Below are 21,983 nucleotides of genomic sequence, written 5' to 3'. Positions count from 1 at the left end.
TTCCAGAAACTCACTACAAAAGGTCGTGAATGTAGCCCAATCCATCACACAAACCAACCTCCCATCCATTGACTCTGTCTACACTTCCCGCTGCCTTGGCAAAGCAGCCTGCATAATTAAGGACCCCACATACCCCGGACATTCTCTCTTCCACCTTCTTCCTTCGGGGAAAAGATACAAAGTCTGAGGTCACGCACCAACCGACTCAAGAACAACTTCTTTCCTGCTGCTGTCAGACTTTTGAATGGACTTACCTTGCATTAAATTGATCTTTCTCTACACCCTAGCTACGACTGTAACACTACATTCTGCACTCTCTCGTTTCCTTCTCTATGAAGAGTATGTTTTGTCTGTATAGCGCGCAAGAAACAATACTTTTCACTGTATTAACATACATGTGGCAATAATAAATCAAATCAAATCAAACCAAATCAACTCACCACCCTCTGTGTGAAACATTTGCCCCTCTGGACCATTTTGTATCTCTCCCGTCTCACCTTAAACCTATGCCCTCTACTTTTAGTCTCCCATACCTTTGGAAAAAGATGTTGACTATCTACCTTATCTATGCACATATTCACGAGGTCTACTGCTACTGGGGCAAGAATAAAATGGAATGGAATTTGCACTCGAGATGTAATCCACTCATTCTACTTCTCTCCATTTTCCACTTGGAACTCCCACTGGCAGCAAAACCCTGTACAGTATATTAATAAGGCACAGACTGGTACTAACTGTCACCCACTCCTGATCATTGAATGAATTGTACAAAATGAAGGAACTAAATCAATCAGGTGTGAAGATTCAGACGGTGATTTACCGAAGGACACTGGTTGCATTAATCTAGGGGAAGCTGTAAAGCCCACTAAAGGAGGAACTGAGTCCACAGCTAGCTTGCAGGCTGCATCTCCCTGCAAAGACGCCTCAATGAAACTCAGTAAATCTTGCCTCCGCCAAACTCCAGGAGAGGAAAAAATAATCATGTCTGCTGCCAATCTCAACGCTCAATTAATATTCAGGAAAGCAACTCCCCTCCGCACCCACACTCATTTCCCCAAAGTAATTCAGACCTGTTTCATTAACCAGCATAAAGTACGCTTTCTAATCAGTGCTACTCCCACATAAAAGCTTGATGCATTCGGACTAAACATCTCTGAACTTGCTTTTGAACCACAGGCATTTATCTGCATCACACACTTATTTGAGGCACACTTCCGTTTCAAAAAACCTGCTCCCTCTAAGTTAGGCCACCCTCTGAGTGAGAAAATTGCCCCTCTGGACACTTTTGTATCTCTCCCCTCTCCCCTTAAACCCCTATGCCCTCTAGTTTTAGACTCCTCCTACCTTTGGGAAAAGATATTGATTATCTAGCTGATTTACGCCCCTCATTATTTTATAGACCTCTATAAGATCACCCCTCAGCCTCCTATGCTCCAGGGAAAAAACTCCCAGTCTATCCACCCTCTCCTTATAACTCAAACCATCAAGTCCTGGTAGCATCCTAGTAAATCTTTTCTGCACTTTTTCTAGTTTCTTTGTTCTAATGGATAAATGTATTCAAAGAACAATACAGCACAGGAACAGGCCCTTCAGCCCACCAAGTTTGCACCAATACGCCGGTTTCAATTCCTCACCTTTTGTTCATGTGTCTATCAAGGTACACCTTGAATGTTACTAATGTCCCAATTCCACCACCTCCACTGGCAGTGCGTTCCAGGCACCCACCACCCTCTGTGTGAAAAACTTACCCCGCACATCTCCTCTAAACTTACCACCTCTCACCTTAAACCTGCGCCCTCTTGTAGTCCGCCCCTCCACCCTGGGAAAAAGCCTCTGACTATCCACCCTGTCTATGCATCTCATAATTTTGTAGACTTCGATCAGGTCGTCCCTCAGCCTCTGTCTAGCTAAGGGGCTTGCAGCTCCGAAAGCTTGTGTGGCTTTTGCTACCAAATAAACCTGTTGGACTTTAACCTGGTGTTGTTAAACTTCTTACTAGCTATGACAATGTCAGATCTGGGGAAAGGGCTGTTTGATTGGCAGTCAAGAACCATCCAATTGGCCTTCCGATTGGTTGGGGAAGGTGCGTGCTGTCAGTAGGGACATGTTCGGTGACCAATGGCAACAGTGCAGGGCAGTGGAAGGGGAAAGGTCACCCCCAGGAATATATCGGCGCACTACCCCCCCCCACTCCCCTCTGCATTTCAGGACCACAATTTCCCCAATTCAAAGCCTAGTGCCTGGAAGCAGGGAAGAATGTCAAACACAGCTGCAGGCCCAAGGGATCTTCAATGACTGGACTGTTACAAAATGCTGGCCCGATCACCTACCATCCCTATCCTTGCCCCGAGAGAGTAAACTTCCATCTGAATTACGCTGATTCCCATTACCAGTTTGGGGAAGACAGTGGCACAGTGGTAATGTTATTGGACTAGTAATCCAGGAACACAGGCTTCTGTTCTTTGATTTGATTTGATTTATTATCATCACTTGTATTAACATACAGTGAAAAGTATTGTTTCTTGCGCACTACACAGACAAAACATACCATTCATAGAGAAGGAAACGAGAGAGTGCAGAATGTAGTGTTACAGTCATAGCTAGGGTGTAGAGAAAGATCAACTTAATGCGAGGTAGGTCCATTCACAAGTCTGACAGCAGCAGGGAAGAAGCTGTTCTTGAGTCGGTTGGTGCATGACCTCAGACTTTTGTATCTTTTTCCCGACGGAAGAAGGTGGAAGAGAGAATGTCCGGGGTGCGTGGGGGCTTTGATTATGCTGGCAGCTTTGCTGAGGCAGCGGAAAGTGTAGACAGAGTCAATGGATGGGAGGCTGGTTTGCGTGATGGACTGGGCTACATTCACGAGAAGGATTCAAATCGCACTGTGACATCTGATGGAAATTAAATTCAAGTAATAATCTAGAACTGAAAAGCCAATCAGAGAAATGGTGACAATGAATGGATTGGCGTAAAAACCCATCTGGTTCCCATTAGGGAGAATGAGTTGACAGATCGTGACTGAAACATCTCCTCAGTCTGTGTCACTGGTGTCAAACAGTGTGTCGTCTTGGACAAAGCCCCTGGAATCCAGGGGATTGTTAAACAGCCAGAGATCCTACATTATTGGGCTCTGCTCCTTTTTCTCCTGTGTTCTAGAATCATAGAATCCCTACAGCGCAGACTAGAGGCCACTCAGCCCATCGAGCCTGCACTGACAACAATCCCACCCAAGCCCTATCCCTGTAACCCCACGTATTTACTCTGTTAATCCCTCTAATACTGGTCACTTTAGCATGGCCAATCAACCTAACCTGCACATCTTAGGACTGTGGGAGGAAACCGGAGCACCCGGAGGAAACCCATGCAGACACGGGGAGAACGTGCAAACTCCACACAGACAGTGACCCAAGCCGGGAATTGAACCCAGGTCCTTGGGCTGTGAGGCAGTCGTGTAACCACTGTGCCACCGTATCACCCCATAGATAGGTGGTAGCGTATCTACTCCAGCGGGTAGGCTCAGCATGGACATGAAGGGCCAAATGGAAAATTTATCTGCCTAGCAATCAGTATTCCTCGGGAGCAAAGCACAGGAATGTTGGACTTCCACCATATTTGTTTGGGGGAGGGGGGGGGGGTGGCGGGGGGGAGAGGTCTGCCAAATGCTGGAACAAGTTATAAGAACATAAGAAATAGGAGCAGGAGTAGGCCATCTAGCCCCTCGAGCCTGCCCCGCCATTCAATAAGATCATGGCTGATCTGACGTGGATCAGTACCACTTACCCGCCTGATCCCCATAACCCTTAATTCCCTTACCGCTCAGGAATCCATCCATCCGCGCTTTAAACATATTCAGCGAGGTAGCCTCCACCACCTCAGTGGGCAGAGAATTCCAGAGATTCACCACCCTCTGGGAGAAGAAGTTCCTCCTCAACTCTGTCTTAAACCGACCCCCCTTTATTTTGAGGCTGTGTCCTCTAGTTTTAACTTCCTTACTAAGTGGAAAGAATCTCTCCGCCTCCACCCTATCCAGCCCCCGCATTACCTTATAAGTCTCCATAAGATCCCCCCTCATCCTTCTAAACTCCAACGAGTACAAACCCAATCTCCTCAGCCTCTCCTCATAATCCAAACCCCTCATCTCCGGTATCAACCTGGTGAACCTTCTCTGCACTCCCTCCAATGCCAATATATCCTTCCTCATATAAGGGGACCAATACTGCACACAGTATTCCAGCTGCGGCCTCACCAATGCCCTGTACAGGTGCATCAAGACATCCCTGCTTTTATATTCTATCCCCCTCGCAATATAGGCCAACATCCCATTTGCCTTCTTGATCACCTGTTGTACCTGCAGACTGGGCTTTTGCGTCTCATGCACAAGGACCCCCAGGTCCCTTTGCACGGTAGCATGTTTTAATTTGTTTCCATTGAGATAGTAATCCCATTTGTTATTATTTCCTCCAAAGTGTATAACCTCGCATTTATCAACGTTATACTCCATTTGCCATATCCTCGCCTACTCACTCAGCCTGTCCAAATCTCTCTGCAGATCTTCTATAATAATATTTCTATAATTTGGAAGTTAATGGAAGGTGGCAACAGGATTAGGGATTCACGGCCTACGGAACAAGAGTTGCTGATCAGTCTCAGTTGCAGTCCTAACTTCCTACTTTCCAGTTTAAGGCCCGCGTCAAGCTTTGCGATCATGCATTTTTAATATTAAACTGACAAGGGAATGGCAGGGAGAGGATCCAGATAAAGGGAAATACAGATCGGCAAACATTGACACCCTACACACTGACCCAGGTCATATCATCAAAGAAATAAAATCCCCATCTTTTGTAGGCCTAATTAGTCAGAATGTAATGGATAGGTGCAGCCTAACATCAATCCTTTTTGCAGCTAAATATCTTTGCAATCGGCACAGAAAACACACTCAGGTTAAACAACCCTTTTTTTAAAAAAATAGAATCATAGAATCCCTACAATGCAGAAGGAGATCATTCGGCCCATCGAGCCTGCACCGACAGACACAAACCTCCCATCTAATCACATCACACACAGGCCCTATCCCTGTAACCACACGTATTTTTTTTAATTCATTAGTAGGACATGGGCATCGCTGGCTGGGCCAGCATTTATTGCCCATCCCTAGTTGCCCTTGGAGGGCAATTGAGAGTCAACCACATTGCTGTGGCTCTGGAGTCACATGTAGGCCACATGTAGGTGAGGACGGCAGATTTCCTTCTCTAAAGGACATTAGTGAACCAGATGGGTTTTTCCAACAATCAACAATGGTCGTCAGTAGATTCTTAATTCCAGATTTCTTTTGTTGAATTCAAATTCCACCATCTGCCGTGGCGGGATTCGAATCTGGGTCCTCAGAACATTAGCTGAGTTTCTGGATTCATAGTCTAGTGATAACACCACCTCCCCGCTGACACTAAGGGGCAATTCAGCACGGCCAATCCATCTAACCTGCACATCTTTGGAGTGTGGGAGGAAACTGGAGCACCCGGAGGAAACCCACCCTACCTTTATGAATATATAACTTCTCCTTGTACCATTGGTGAAGCAACTTGGGGTGCTTTTCAAGGTTGTGTGTAAACATAAGTCGCTCGAAATGAAACTCTTCCTTAATGAATAACTTCTTCCAGAACAAGTGCAGCATTAATTACTGCTTAGGATTAATCATTCACTTATACATTGGCACAGATTTTCTGTGGGAGCAGAACAGAAGCATTTTATAACCTGTGCCATTAGTGGGTGAGTCCAGCCAGGTTTCAGACATGCACACATTGCTGGAAGTAAAAGTAATAAACGCGTTCTTCGAGGTTGAACTTTCATAGAATCATAGAATCCCCACAGTGCAGAAGGAGGCCATTCGGCCCATCGAGTCTGCACCGACCACAATCCCACCCAGGCCCTACCCCCACATATTTTACCCGCTAATCCCTCTAACCTACACATCTCAGGACTCTACAGGGCAATTTTTAACCTGGCCAATCAACCTAACCTGCACATCTTTGGACTGTGGGAGGAAACCGGAGCACCCGGAGGAAACCCACGCAGACACGAGGAGAATGTGCAAACTCCACACAGACAGTGACCCAAGCTGGGAATCGAACCCGGGACCCTGGAGCTGTGAAGCAGCAGTGCTAACCACTGTGCTACCATGCCGTTACCGTGCTACCGTGATTTCAACATCAGAACCAGCCCGTCTGCGCTACAATGTTACTTCCACCCGATTAGTTTCCAATAGATCAATCATTAATATTGCAGAATAAATTACCCACTAAATTTCATCGGCAAGACAGGCACTGACAGCAGGCGGGGGAATTCTAAAGTCTGTGTCACTCTCCGGAGACCTGTATTAATAACATAACAGGAACAGCAAATGGAACAGAAAAAAGGTGGAGGTTACATAGAATGAAGTAGGAGCTGTAACACAGCCACAGGCCATTCAGCCCGACTGGTCTGTGCCAGAATTTATGTTCTACACAATCCTCCCATCTAATCACATCATCATATCCTCCTTTCTACCCCTTAAATGCGAGGAAACTCTTAGCATAAACAGCATCAAAATCTACACTCGTCTCAGCCACTCTATTGTGCTCGTGGGTTCCTTGCTGACGCTATAGTTAAGAAAACCCACCAACGCCTCTACTTTCTGAGAAGACTAAGGATATTTGGCATGTCAGCTACGACTCGCACCAACTTTTACAGATGCCCCATAGAAAGCATTCTTTCTGGTTGTATCACAGCTTGGTATGGCTCCTGCTCTGCCCGAGACCGCAAGAAGCTACAAAAGGTCATGAATGCAGCCCAATCTATCACGCAAACCAGCCTCCCATCCATTGACTCCATCTACACTTCCCGCTGCCTTGGCAAAGCAGCCAGCATAATTAAGGACCCCACACACCCCTCTTCTACCTTCTTCCGTCAAGAAAAAGATACAAAAGTCTGAGGTCACGTACCAACCGACTCAAGAACTATTTCTTCCCTGCTGCTGTCAGACTTTTGAATGGACCTACCTTCCATTAAGTTGATCTTTCTCTATACCCTAGCTATGACTGTAACACTACATTCTGCACTCTCTCCATTCCTTCTCTATGAACGGTATGCTTTGTCTGTATAGTGTGCAAGAAACAATACTTTTCACGGTATGTTAATACATGTGACAATAATAAATCAAATCAAATATCAAATGCAAGTCTCGCGAGCTGTCTTCCACTAAAATTTGACGCGCGGTGATAACTCCCCGAGCCAGGAGCAATAACTCTTTGCTGTTCCCACTTCAGGTACGGTTCTCACACTGTCCTAATTGAGTTGCGTAGAAGTGAACATTCTTTGCTGAGGTTAAAGTGAAGCATTAATGTCCCTTTAAGCATTTCCATCAGATGTCACAGTGCGATTTGAATCCTTCTCGTGAATGTAGCCCAGTCCATCACGCAAACCAGCCTCCCATCCATTGACTCTGTCTACACTTCCCGTTGCCTCAGCAAAGCAGCCAGCATAATCAAAGACCCCACACACCCCGGACATTCTCTCTTCCACCTTCTTCCGTTGGGAAAAAGATACAAAAGTCTGAGGTCACGTACCAACCGACTCAAGAACAGCTTTTTCCCTGCTGCTGTCAGACTTTTGAATGGACCTACCTTGCATTAAGTTGATCTTTCTCTCCACCCTAGCTATGACTGTAACACTACATTCTGCACTCTCTCGTTTCCTTCTCTATGAACGGTATGTTTTGTCTGTATAACGCGCAAGAATCAATACTTTTCACTGTATGTTAATACATGTGACAATAAATCAAATCAAATCATATTCTCACTGTGCTCTGCGTGAAGACATTTATCCTGAATTCCCGATTGAATGTAGTGACTATCTCATTTTAATGGCCCTCGTTTTGAGCTCCCCCTCAAGTGAAAACAGAGGGTCCACCAGTCTTTTGTGTAAGAATTTTCCTTATAAAAAGACGCTGGTTGGGATTCTCTGGTGTATTTCTCGGTGGTGGGAGACGGCGTGCTGTTCCCTGGCGGGGGATCCTCTGGTCCCGCTCCCAATGGGAATTCCCATTGAAGCCACCCCACACTGCCGGAAACTCGTCACAGTGGGGGCGCTCCAATGGGACCAGAAAATCACGCCGATGTGAACGGCCGAAGAATTCCGGCCTATATTGGTCCCAGACCTCTGGATGGAGATAGCTTCCAGTCACAAACCGGCCTGATTATATCAGCTTTTCCATGCATTTATTTCCTACAATGCTTCATCAACTTACAGATTCTAAACAAGAACACCTTCCAAAATCAGGAAGCAGTTTTATTGTGAAAAAAAAGTTTTAATTTTAAATTGTTGAGTGTGGGAATAGATTTAAACGATTCACTGTACGATCACTGTCTCAACTGCACCATTTCTTTAAATGTTAATGTCACCCATTTTAAAATATTTGCCTCTGCATATTTTTTCTCTGTGCAGTGACTAATAGAACCATAACCATAAAACCATCGAATTCTACAGTACAGAAAGAGGCCATTCAGCCCATCGACAGTGGTTGGTCACTGTCTGTATGGAGTTTGCACATTCTCCCAGCGTCTGCGTGGGTTTCCTCCGGCTGCTCCGGTTTCCTCCCACAGTCCAAAGATGTGCGGGTTCGGTAGATTGGCCATGCCAAATTTCCCCTTAGTGTGTAAATTAGGGGGATTAGCCTAGGGGGATGAACCATGATAAATGTGTGGGGTTACGGGAATAGGGCTGGAGAGCGGGATTGGGTAAGATATTGGGTCAGCGAGTTGGTGTGGATTTGATGGGCCAAATGGCCTCCTCTGTACTGTAGGGATTCTGTGAAAGAGCATCCCACCCAGGCTCCCCCCCCCACCCCACGCCCCCCCCCACCCCCCCCCCCCACCCCCCCCCCCCCCCGCCCCCACCCCCCCCACCCCCCCCCCCCCCCCCACCCCCCCGCAACCTACACAATGATAACGAATAGAATACTAAAATAACAAGAATTGAAAGTATCACACTGAGATAAAAGCCAAGGTGGGCATGGGAAAGTGCAGACTTCCTGGCAGCAGTGTTGGCTTTGCTCATAAAAAGGGGAATGGAAGACAAAGAATATGTTAATGCCGATTCTGCCGACACACTCCACCGGTGTTCACCCGTGCCACACGGACAATCTTTAAACTGGCACAGAAAGACTTTGCATAGTTCTGTCCCACTTGGCTGGTCATTTGTCGTGTGTGATGACTTCAGCCAGGCTCATGAGGTTAGCTTGCTGGAGTATGAACTACCTGATGAGTCTTACGATTTAAGTTTCCTTTCAACTTTGTTTTTTGTTCGGGCTGCTCCCCCTCCTTTTGGGGAGCTGCCCCTTTTAATTTGTCCCAAAGTTAATTTGAGTTAGTTCATTATGTTGGTACCCAAAAGAGATACCTGATGAGTCCTAATTAATGGTTAAATCAGGGAGCCTCATGCCCCCTATTTAAAGCAGGTGTGTCAGACTCCCAGCCTGACTCTCAGCTGCAACTTTCTATTTGCTTTTACATCCTGTTGCACAGAATCACTCATAACTCCAACCGTAACCCTAATTCTAAATAAGGTCTTGTAAAAGTTCACTATTGTATAGGACATACAGCATAGAAACCGGCCATTCAGCCCAACCAGTCAATGCCAACTTTTGTGCTCTACTCGAGCCTCCTCCCATTTTGCAGCACCTCAATCTATCGACATTAGCCTCTATTCCCTTCTCCCTCACATTGTTGTCTAACCTCCCCACGCATCGATACAGGCAGCGAGTTCCACACTCTCACCACTCTTTGGATAAGGAAGTTTCTTCTGAATTCTGTATTGGATTTCTTGCTGACCATCTTATCCTGATGACCTCTAGTTATGCTCTTCCGCACAAGAGGAAGCATTCTCTCGATAAGCACTCTATCCAAACATTTCATAATTTTAAAGGCCTCTATTAGGTTGTCCATATTTGCAAAAGAGAAGAGACTCAGCCGGAGAATCCTTTCCTGGTTAGTATGTTCATTTATTTCCGGTATTGTCCTTGTAAATCTTCTTTGCATCCTTTTTATAATCTAGCGACCAGAACTGCACGCAATACTCTAAACGTGGTCCGCGAGCCCTGGTTTTTACATTCTATACTCCTGCTATAGAATGTAAAACAAGGATCAGCATATCTGCCCTTTATAAGTTTTTACCAATTCAAATATATTTCCATTTCCCGATCTTCATTCCAAAATGTTTTATTCTTCCACAGCTACCACTTATCTCTTTTATTCATATGTGGGACATGATATCGCTGGCTGGCCAGCATTTATTGCCCATCCCTAGTTGCCCGAGGGCAGTTCAGAGTCAACCACATTGCTGTGGCTCTGGACTCACATGTTAGGCCAGACCGGGTAAGGACGGCAGATTTCCTTCCCCAAAGGACATTAGTGAACCAGATGGGTTTTTCCGACAATCGACGATGATTTCACGGCCATCAATAGATTCTTATTTCCAGACAGTTTTTACTGAATTCAAATTCCACATCTGCCATGCTGGGATTCGAACCCGGGGTCTCCAGAAAATTAGCTGAGTTTCTGGATTAATAGTCTAGCGATAATAACACTTGCCCATCGCTTCCCCCAACTGAATTCTGTTATCCTCTGCGTGCCTTGCTGCAGAAGTATCTGTCAGATCTTCATCGCAATTTGCCAAATGCCTAATTCTCATGCTGTCACCAAATTTTTGCTTAATTATTTAATTGCTCATTTAGTTATGTTCCCATCTGTAAGAATGGCTCCAACCACTGAGAACAATGCTCCATTATTCCTTTTTCAAATACACTCCTTCATGGGATGTGGGCAACATTGGCTAGGCCAACATTTTTATTGCTTATCCCTAATTACCCTTGAGAAAGTGGTGGTGAGCTGCCTTCATAGAATCCCTACAGTGCAGAAGGAGGCCATTCGGCCCATCAAGCCTGCACCAACAACAATCCCACCCAGTCCTCATCCCCATAACCCCATGCGTTCACCCCGCTAATCCCACTGACACTAAGGGGCAATTTAGCATGTCCAATCAACCTCACTCGCACATTTTTGGAATATGGGAGGAGACTGAAGCACTCGGAGAAAACCCACGCAGACACGGGGAGAACGTGCAAACTCAGCACAGGCAGTGACCCAAGCCGGGAATCAAGCTCGGGTCCCTGGCGTGGTGAGGCAGCTGTGCCACCCTGCTGCCTTCTTGAACTACGGTCGCCCCTGTGGTGTAGGTACAGCCCAATGCTGTTGGGGAGGGAATTCCAGGATTTTGACACAGCAACAGTGAAGGAATGGCCACATGTTTCCAATTGTGCCAAAAAACAAATTAAACAAAGCTGGCATAAACCTGATTTTTAGACCTCTGCACTAATTGACATTATTTGGCTCCCATTATCAGCATTATATGCACTAGTAATTTACCAACAGCGGAAGCTAAGATTAGAAGTTTCCAGCTTATCTGTTTCCTTTTACAAATTTTCCATTTTGCAGCTTTCCAGCAACATTTTCCTACTTTGCCTCACCACCCACAGGATCACCCCATTGAGATCTCAGGTTCTGTACAGCTTCCCACTTCGTTATATATTAACAATGATTTACATCACTGAAAAGCCACAGTCACGGAGCAGCATTTAGGAAGCTCTGTTAATAAGGTTGATTGTGCTGTTCCCACCCTGAGCAGACGCACAAGGCTTGACATGGGAAGGCAGAAAGGAATTGACTTACTGACAGGAGGTGGCTGGATGGTGAGCGATTTGGGAAGGAGTGGTTCAGAGCGTGCCTCCAGCTTGTAAGGGCAGCACGGTAGCACAAGGGTTAGCACTGCTGCTTCACAGCTCCAGGGACCTGGGTTTGATTCCCGGCTTGGGTCACTGCCTGTATGGAGTTTGCACATTCTCCTCGTGTCTGCGTGGGTTTCCTCCGGGTGCTCCGGTTTCCTCCCACAGTCCAAAGATGTGCGGGTTAGGTTGATTGGCCACGTTAAAGTTGCCCCTTAGTGTCCTGAGATGTGTAGGTTAGAGGGATTAGCGGGTAAATATGTGGGGGTAGGGCCTGGGTGGGATTGTGGTCGGTGCAGACTCGATGGGCCGAATGGCCTCCTTCTGCACTGTAGGGTTTCTATGATTTGTTGCTGCAACTCTCTAAAGTGTAAGGCTGAAGTCTGGTTTTACTCTTTGGATTGAGATGAGGAGTGGGACAGCATTTCTGACCGCCCTCTCCAACCCCACTGTAACCTCATAGTCACCGGGTCCAGAGCTGTTAGAACATAGAACATAGAACATTACAGCGCAGTACAGGCCCTTCGGCCCTCGATGTTGCGCCGACCAGTGAAACCAATCTAAAGCCCAACTAACCTACACTATTCCAATATCATCCATATGTTTATCCAATAACCACTTGAACGCTCTCAACGTTGACGAGTCCACCACTGCTGCAGGCAGGGCATTCCACGCCCTTACTACTCTCTGAGTAAAGAACCTACCTCTAACATCTGTCCTATATCTCTCACCCCTCAATTTAAAGCTATGTCCCCTCGTGCTAGCCAACACCATCCGAGGAAAAAGGCTCTCACTATCCACCCTATCTAATCCTCTGATCATCTTGTATGCCTCTATTAAGTCACCTCTTAACCTTCTTCTCTCTAACGAAAACAACCTCAAGCCCCTCAGCCTTTCCTCATACGATTTTCCCACCATACCAGGCAACATCCTGGTAAATCTCCTCTGCACCCTTCCCAACACTTCCACATCTTTCCTATAATACGGCGACCAGAACTGTAGGCAATACTCCAAATGCGGCCGCATCAGAGTTTTGTACAGTTGCAGCATGACCTCCTGGCTCCGAAACTCAATCCCTCTACCAATAAAAGCTAACACACCGTTCGCCTTCTTAACAACCCTATCAACCTGGGTGCCAACTTTCAGGGATCTATGCACGTGGACACCCATATCCCTCTGTTCATCCACACTACCAAGTACCTTACCATTAGCCCAGTACTCTGTATTCTTGTTACTCCTTCCAAAGTGAATCACCTCACACTTTTCCGCATTAATCTCCATTTGCCACCTCTCAGCCCAGCTCTGCAGCTTATCTATGTCCCTCTGTAACCTGCCACTTCCCTGCGCACTGTCTACAACTCCACCGACTTTAGTGTCATCCGCAAATTTACTAATCCATCCTTCCACGCCCTCATCCAGGTCATTAATAAAAATGACGAACAGCAGTGGCCCCAAAACAGATCCTTGCGGTACACCACTAGTAACTGAACTCCAGGATGAATATTTCCCATCAACCACCACTCTTTGTTTTCTTACAGCTAGCCAATTCCTGATCCAAACCACTAAATCACCCTCAATCCCATGTGTCCGTATTTTCTGCAAAAGCTTACCATGGGGAACCTTATGTTGGCAATGCAGGGGACTGCTTACCAACTGGGAATCATGTAGCGCTGTAAAGGGACTATCGCTGCATCAAGCAGACAGTGGAAAGTTATAAAAATAAAAAAGCCTCAAAGATGAACAAAGCAACTGGGACGAAGTGAAAATGGTCGAGAGCTTCAAGTTTCTAGCTGTCCAGATCACCAACAACCTGTCCTGGTGCCTCCATGCCAACGCCATAGTTAAGAAAGGCCACCAACACCTCTACTCTCTCAGGAGTCGAAGGAAATTTGGCATGTCCGCTACGACTCTCACCAACATTTACAGATGCACTGTGGAAAGCATTCTTTCTGGTTGTATCACAGCTTGGTATGGCTCCTGCTCTGCCCAAGACCGCAAGAAATTACAAAGTGTTGTGAACGCAGCCCAGTCCATCACGCAAACCAGCCTCCCATCCATTGACTCTGTCTACACTTCCCGCTGCCTCGGGGAAAAGCAGCCAGCATAATCAAGGACCCCACGCACCCTGGACATTCTCTCTTCCACCTTCTTCCGTCGGGAAAAAGATACAAAAGTATGAATACGTACCAAGAACAGCTTCTTCCCTGCTGCCATCGGACCTTTGAATGGACCTCCTTTATATTAAGCTAATCTTTCTCTGCACCCTAGCTATAACTGTAACACTACATTCTGCACCCTCTCCTTTCCTTCTCCCCTGTGTACTCTATGAACAGTATGCTGTGTCTGTATAGGACATAAGAAACAATACTTTTCACTGTATCCCAATACACGTAACAATAATAATAAATCAAATCAAAAAGACGGACGAAGCTAAATGCTTGGGTCCGCTCCGTCAGCACACCACAGCACCATTTAGCAAACCCTCAGCTATCCCGCCACTAACCGGTGCCTGCCACAACCTAATACATTCTAAGAGAGGGAAAACTGGACAGCGTAGCTACGAGGCCCTTAATCCCCTCCTCCCTTTCATGGGCTGAATGGGGCAGTGGTCCCAGCGGCGGCCAGAATGAGATGGAAAATGGAGCAAAATTCACACTGGGCAAGCTCTGATTTCACTCTATATTCCAAGTTAGGGGCACCTGTGGAAAATTCTGGTCGCCACACTACCAGAAGGATGTAGAGGCTTTGGAGAGGGTACAGAAAAGATTTACCAGGATGTTGCCTGGTATGGAGAGCATTAGCTATGAGGAGAAGTTGGAGAAACTTGGTTTGTTCTCAACTGGAACGACGGAGGTTGAGGGGAGACCTGATAGAAGTCTACAAGATTATGAGGGGCATGGACAGAGTGGATAATCAGGAACTTTTTCCCAGGGTGGAAGAGTCAATTACTAGAGGGCACAGGTTTAAGGTGCGAGGGGCAAGGTTTAAAGGAGGTGTACGAGGCAAGTTTTTTTACACAGATGGTAGTGGGTGCCTGGAACTCGCTGCCGGGGGAGGTAGTGGAAGCAGATATAATAGTGAGTTTTAAGGGGCATCTGGACAAATATATGAATAGAATGGGAATAGAGGGATATGGTCCCCGGAAGGGTAGGGGGTTTTAGTTCAGTCGGGTAGCATGGTTGGTGCAGGCTTGGAGGGCCGAAGGGCCTGTTCCTGTGCTGTAATTTTCTTTGTTCTTTGTTCTAACTTGAAGTGATCGCCGAGGAACATCTGACCCGCAGACTGTGACCTTTTACAGCACTCAGATATCAGACTCTGGAAGCACTAACAATGGCTTTTCTTTGCTTGTCCCACAGATGAAGCACTCTGCTGCTACACCAGAAGGTGTGGAGGAAGTAAAAAACTAACGAAGGTGTCAGGGCAGGTGCCTTGGAATACTAGTCAAGGCTGCAAATTCCTAAACAGTTTGATTTACTCATTCAACAATTCACCACGAAACACCAGCCCACACATTCCTCACTGCGTAAACATTCCCTTTAGTGGCAGAGTAATAATCAATGACGATGGATTTAATATCTTCACAAAAGAAAACCACCTAATTAAATGAAGCAAGCAAACAATAAGAAGTGAAAAGGCAGCCATCAATCCAGGTTTAGTAATGAGAATAGAATCATAGAATCCCTACAGTGCAGAAGGAGGTCGTTCTGGCCAATCGAGCCTGCACTGACAACAATCCCACCCAGGCTCTATCCCCATAACCCCACGTATTTATCCTGCTAGTTTCCCTGACACTAAAGAACAATTTAACATGGCCAATCAACCTAACCTGCACATCAAAGAACAAAGAAAATTACAGCACAGGAACAGGCCCTTCGGCCCTCAAAGTCTGCACCGACCATGCTGCCCAACTTAGAGAGAGAGAGAGACACCGAGAGAGAGAGATAGAGACACCGAGAGAAAGAGAGATATAGACACCAAGAGAGAGAGAGAGAGAGACCGAGAGAGAGAGAGATATAGACACCGAGAGAACGAGAGAGAGAGAGAGACACCGAGAGAGAGAGAGATAGAGACACCGAGAGAGAGATAGATAGAGACACCGAGAGAGAGATAGATAGAGACACTGAGAGAGAGAGAGAGACCGAGAGAGAGAGAAACACCGAGAGAGAGAGAACAAACCAAGTTTCTCCAACCTCTCCTCATAGCTAATGCCCTCCATACCAGGCAACATCCTGGTAAATCTTTTCTGTACCCTCTCCAAAGCCTCCACATCCTTCTGGTAGTGTGGCGGCCAGAATTGAACACTATATTCCAAATGTGGCCTAACTAAGGTTCTATAAAGCTGCAACATGATTTGCCAATTTTTAAACTCAATGCCCTGGCCGATGAAGCAAGCATGCCGTATGCCTTCTTGACTACCTTCTCCACCTGCATTGCCACTTTCAGTGACCTGTGTACCTGTACACCCAGATCCCTCTGCTTATCAATACTCCTAAGGGTTCTGCCATTTACTGTATATTTCCTATCTGTATTAGACCTTCCAAAATGCATTACCTCACATGTTTGGACTGTGGGAGAAAACCGGAGCACCCGGAGAAATCCCACAGGGAGAATGTGCAAACTCCACACAGACAGTGACCCAAGGCTGGAATTGAACCCAGATCCCTGACGCTGTGATTACAGCAAGCAAGGAAGCACCAGCCTAAAACCATCAAGAAGTATTGACAGATTAAGTAAACAGGAAAAAACCTTGGAGGTGGATTTCAAAACAGGAGAATGTGAGATCACCCATTTCAGACTTTGAAACGATCCATCAGAGCACTATTCAAGCGATGAAAAGCAAGGGACAAAGGGGGCCAAAAGTAATTCAGGGGTCCATGTGCACTAAATTGTCACAAACATGGCTGATCATCCAACTCAATAGCCTAATCCTGCTTTCTCCCCATAACCTTTGATCCCATTCGTTCCAAGTGCTATATCCAGCCGCCTCTTGAATACATTCAATGTTTTGGCATCAACTACTTCCTGTGGTAATGAATTCCACAGGCTCACCACTCTTTGGGTGAAGAAATGTCTCCTCATCTCTGTCCTAAATTGTCTACCCCAAATCCTCAGACTGTGACCCACTGGACTGCCCCACCATCGGGAACATCCTCCCTGCATTTACCCTGTCTAGTCCTGTTATAATTTTATAAGTCTCCATGAGATCCTCCCCCTCATTCACCTGAACACCAGTGAAAACAATCCTAACTTAGTCAATCTCTCCTCATGCATCACGAACCCCTTTGTAATGAATTCAAAAATCAGCAAGTGAATCGGTCACAAGAATTGGAGTTTAGATTTAATCGCGTTCAGGGAGGGAAAAGGAAAATCATTTATCAGCAGATCCTTCCTCACAGGATTATCAACATTTTAACCACTGCTTACCTCTGGTTCTGTACACCGCTTTGTTTCCTCTTTATCTGGAAAACAAAAAACAAACATAATGTAGATTTGTTTTTATTCTCAACACAATGCAGCAACCTACAAAACACAGCTTACAATCTGAGCAACAAAACAACAGAGTTCAAAGTGGCAGCTAAAGAAATCTACTCTGCAATCTTTGTACACATGGCTGTTTCCACCAGTCAACCCAATCACACCAGCTGCTTTGGAATCAAGTTGCTTCGCTTATAAAATCACTATAACAATGACATCCTGCATTTATATAGCGGCCTCATCAAAAAGAAACAGCTTAATGTTTAAAATGTATTTATTAGTGTCACAAGGGGTGGCACGGTGGCTAGCACTGCTGCCTCACAGCGTCAGGGACCCGGGCTCAATTCCAGCCTTGGGTCACTCTCTGTGTGGAGTTTGCACGTTCTCCCCGTATCTGTGTGGGTTTCCTCCGGGTGCTCCAGTTTCCTCCCACGGTCCTAAGATGTGCGGGTTAGGTTGATTGGCCATGCTAAATTGCCTCTAAGTGTCAGGGGGTCTAGCAGGGTAAATGTGTGGGGTTATGGGGATAGGGCCTGGGTGGGATGTGGTCGTTACAGACTTGATGGGCTGAATGGCCTCCTTCTGTACTGTAGGGTCTCTATGATTCTAAGTAGGATTACATTAACACGGCAATGAAGTTACTGTGAAAATCGCCCAGTCGCCACACTCCGGCGCCTGTTCGGATACACTGAGGGAGAATTTAGCATGGCCAATGTACCTAACCAGTATATCTTTCAGAATGTGGGAGGAAACCGGAGCACTCGAAGGAAACCCATGCAGACACAGGGAGAACGTGCAGACTCCGCACAGACAATGACCCAAGCCGGGAATCGAATCGGGGTCCCTGGCGCTGTGAGGCAGCAGTGCTAACCACTGTGCCACAGTCAAACTACTTCACAAATGCATGAGGCAAAAAGTGAACAAGAGCTAAAGAATGAGGTGACCAGAAGCTTGGCTGGAAACACGGGCTTTAAAAGGAAGTGGAGAGAGGCACAGGGATTTACTTGAGGAATTTCACACTGTAGGACCTGGGCAACATAAGGTCAGGGTATCCTAGAGACGTGAGTGAGAAGAATCGAGATGTTCCAATTCTTTTTTTGGCACGGGAGTGTCTCTGGCACAGCCAGCATTTATTGGCCATGGCTAATTTGAAAAGGTGGTGGTAAGTTTCCTTCTTGAATTGCTGCAGCCCGTGTGGTGTAGGTACACCCACAGTGCTGTTAGGGAGGGAGTTTCAGCATTTTGATCCAGCAACAGTGATTGAATGGTGATATATTGCCATGTTTGGAAATACAATACATCCACCTTTATCCAGAACACGTTACTTCCTCAAAGAACTCCAATAAGTTGGTTAATTATGAGTTCCCTTTCACAAAACCATGTTGACTCTGCCCGATTACTTTGAACTCATACAAGTGCCATTCTTTAATAATAACTTCTAACATTGTAAACACAAATGTGAGAATGTTAAGTAGGAGACTGTGGGGGACTAGGAGTTAGGTGGCTGGGGCTTGGCGCTGGACAAGATGCAAGACTAGAGTTTTGAATGAGTTGGTTTACACAATATTGAGAGGGATGCTGCAGAGAGCATTGGAAAAGTCAAATCTGGATGTGGCAAAGACGTGTGGGAGCTTCAGCACTGTTGGGGGCAGAGACAGGCAATGTTACCGGGGTAAAAACAACTCTTAATGATGGAGAGGACACGGGATCAGACGATTAGCTCAGGGTTAGAGAGGGTGCTTAGATATAAACACCCTGGGTCAAATTGAGATATTGATTCCAAGTCCTTTCCTCACCAATGGCAAGGAGTTTATAGGGGGAGACAAAGGTGATGTCTTTGGTTCCCCTTCAAGTTTAGTTGGAGGAAATTCTGTCCCATCAAAGACTGTAAACAAGATAAAGAGCCACAAACTATAGAGACAGTGGAAGAATGTAGAAAGGTCGAGCTAGATGCTATCAATACAGATATAGAAGCTGGCCCTGTGTCTATAGATGAGGTTGCAAAGTGGCAGCGTGTAGATGTGATGAACGCAAGGAGAAGGTTAAGATCCTTGAGGGATTCCAGTGATAATGGGTGGCAATGGGAAGGGAAACCATTGCTGGAGATAGCCTTGTAAGGATGAAGCCAGGCAAGGGAAGTCCTATCACTCAGCTGGCCTGTGGGATTTGGAGGGGGGAGGGTATCAAAGGTTGTAAGAGTTGCAGAGGGCATCATGGTCACAAGGTAACAAAGGATATCATTTGCGACCTTGGTTAGGGGCATTTTGGTGCTGTGACAGGTGTGGAAACATAATTGGAGAGATTTAAATGCCAAATTTCAGGAAAGATGGATGTGGATTTGAGAGGTGACAACACATTCATGGACTTTGGAAAGGAAAGGGAGATTGGAGATGGGTTAGTAACGTGTAGGGGCAGAAGAAAGGGTCAATGATGTATAGAACAATGAGAGATTAACTAGTTCATATAACATTTTTAAGGGGCTTTACAGAGTAGATGCTGAGAAATCTTTCCCCTGACTGGGAAGCCTAGAACACGGGGTCACAGCCTCAGAATAAGAGTTTGACCATTTGGGACTGAGATGAGGAGAAACGTCTTCATTCAAGTGGTTGTAGATCTTTGGAGTTTTCCAGTAAGCTGTGGTTGCAGAGTCTTCAATTATATTCAAGACAGATAAACACATCAGATACTAAGGGAATCAAGGGATATGGAGATAGTGTGGGAAGGTAAACCCAAGGTTGAAGATTAGGCATGATCTTACTGAATGGTGGAGCAGGCTCAGAGGGTCAGATTGGCTCCTCTCACTCCTCTTTATTATGTTCTTATCATAGAATCCCTACAGTGCAGAAGAAGGCTGTTTGGCCCATCGAGTCTGCACCAACCACAATTCCACCCAGATCCTATTCCCATAACCCCACATATTTACCCTATTAATCCCCCTGACACTAGGGTCAATTTAGCATGGCCAATCAACCTAACCTGCACAGCTTAAAGTTAAAAGTTTATTTATTAGTCACAAGTAGGCTTATATTACACTGCAAAGAAGTTACTGTGAAAGTCCCCTTGTCGCCACACTCCAGCGCCTGTTCGGGTCAATGCACCTAACCAGCATGTCTTTCAGATTGTTGGAGGGAACTGGAGCACCCGAAGGAAACCCACGCAGACATGGGGAGAACGTGCAGACTTCACACAGACAGTGACCCAAGGCTGGAACTGAACCCGGGTCCCTGGCGCTGTGGGGCAGCAATGCTAACCGCTGTGCCACCGTGTCGCCCCATATTATATTGTTGCACTTGAAAATTATCTGTGACTGAGAAAAGGACATTTGCTCTTTGGAGCCTACTCATTCAGCAGTCTAAACCCATCCTACTCCACCTATTTAATACCCCATCAATGTGACTCAACCAAATGGTTCCTGCAGGAACCAAGTGAAGAATTAAAGCATTTATTTTGCAGGAGTTGATGATGTAGACCTCATGAGACTCCTTTTACAGAAGCCAAACAATGCCTTACTTCTAATCACTCGGCAGACATCCCGCCTCCTCTCCAGGTACATGGCACCTATAACCTTAAAGGGTGTCAGTAAAAGACTGCACTCAGCAATGATGATGAATAATTTAGTAGTTGACGCATACGATAATAGACTTTGAGTTTGATGTTGTGAAAGATCTTTCCGTGGTGCATGAAATTGCTAGCCACGCCTGTAGACTCTACAAAATAGTTCAATTAGAAGAAAAGATATTTAATCTAATAAATTGAGATACTAAATGGAGTGCTTGCACTAATCACACTGATTCTGTAACAGGCCGATTAACAACTGCACAAAATTTCCCTCTGGCGCATTATCCAAATCACTCAAAACTTATTTCTTGTGTCTGCACAGAAGGATTCATTCACCCATTGGCAGTGCAGTGCACTGAATCAAAAGCGTGTCAGTCTGAATCAGAGAGCCTTCTGGCACTGATCCACATGCTGAATTCCTGATATTGCCTGTGCTGTCATGTGGTGAGCAGGAAGGGAAATGCCACATAAATAGGCCATGAATATTTCCAAACAGTGCGCAGCAAAAAAAAAACAAGGAAGAGACCATCATCCCAGTTTACCTAAAACACATGTACTGTTGCAGGGCTAGGAAACAAAGCAATGTTAAAGTTAATTTATTAGTGTCACAAGTAGGGTTACATTAACACTGCAATGAACAGTAAGTAGTCTCACAACACCAGGTTAAAGTCCGACGGGTTTATTTGATAGCACAAGCTTTCGGAGCGCTGCTCCTTCCTCAGGTAAGTAGTCTCACAACCTGGTGTTGTGAGACTACTTACTGTGCCTACCCCAGTCCAACGCTGGCAACTCCACATCATGATTGCAATGAAGTTACTGTGAAAATCCCCTACTCATCACACTCTGGTGCCTATTCGGGTAATCCAAGCAAGGATTTACCATGGCCAATGCACCTAACCAGCACATCTTTGGACTGTGGGAGGAAACTGGAGCACCCGGAGGAAACCCATGCAGACACGGGGAGAACATGCAGACTCCGCACAGACAGTGGCCCAAGCCGGGAATCGAACCCAGGTCCCTGGCGCTGTGAGGCAGCAGTGCTAACCACTGTGTCGGCCCACAACACACAAAACCTGGTGTTGTGAGACTAGGATGGCTGCAAAGGTTAGAACATCAAAGGAGCATAGGTGTTAAAGGC

The 21,983-nt window shown here is 46.0% G+C and overlaps 1 protein-coding gene across 3 annotated transcripts in view; it reads right to left on the bottom strand.

Moving 5' to 3' along the window:
• The window catches only part of LOC144495572 (protein spire homolog 1-like), a 266,677-nt gene that overhangs the window by 216,448 nt on the left and 28,246 nt on the right, over positions 1 to 21,983 (bottom strand). For all 3 annotated transcript variants that reach the window (XM_078215700.1, XM_078215699.1, XM_078215701.1), the window contains exon 2: positions 17,237 to 17,271. In XM_078215700.1, coding sequence (XP_078071826.1) covers positions 17,237 to 17,271 — 35 coding nt within the window. The remainder of the gene's footprint in view (positions 1 to 17,236; positions 17,272 to 21,983) is intronic.

Source organism: Mustelus asterias, chromosome 7 (assembly GCF_964213995.1).
Source record: "Mustelus asterias chromosome 7, sMusAst1.hap1.1, whole genome shotgun sequence".
NCBI lineage: Eukaryota > Metazoa > Chordata > Chondrichthyes > Carcharhiniformes > Triakidae > Mustelus > Mustelus asterias.
The sequence above is the reverse complement of the archived record's forward strand: the minus strand, read 5'-3'. Positions and strand labels throughout refer to the sequence as shown.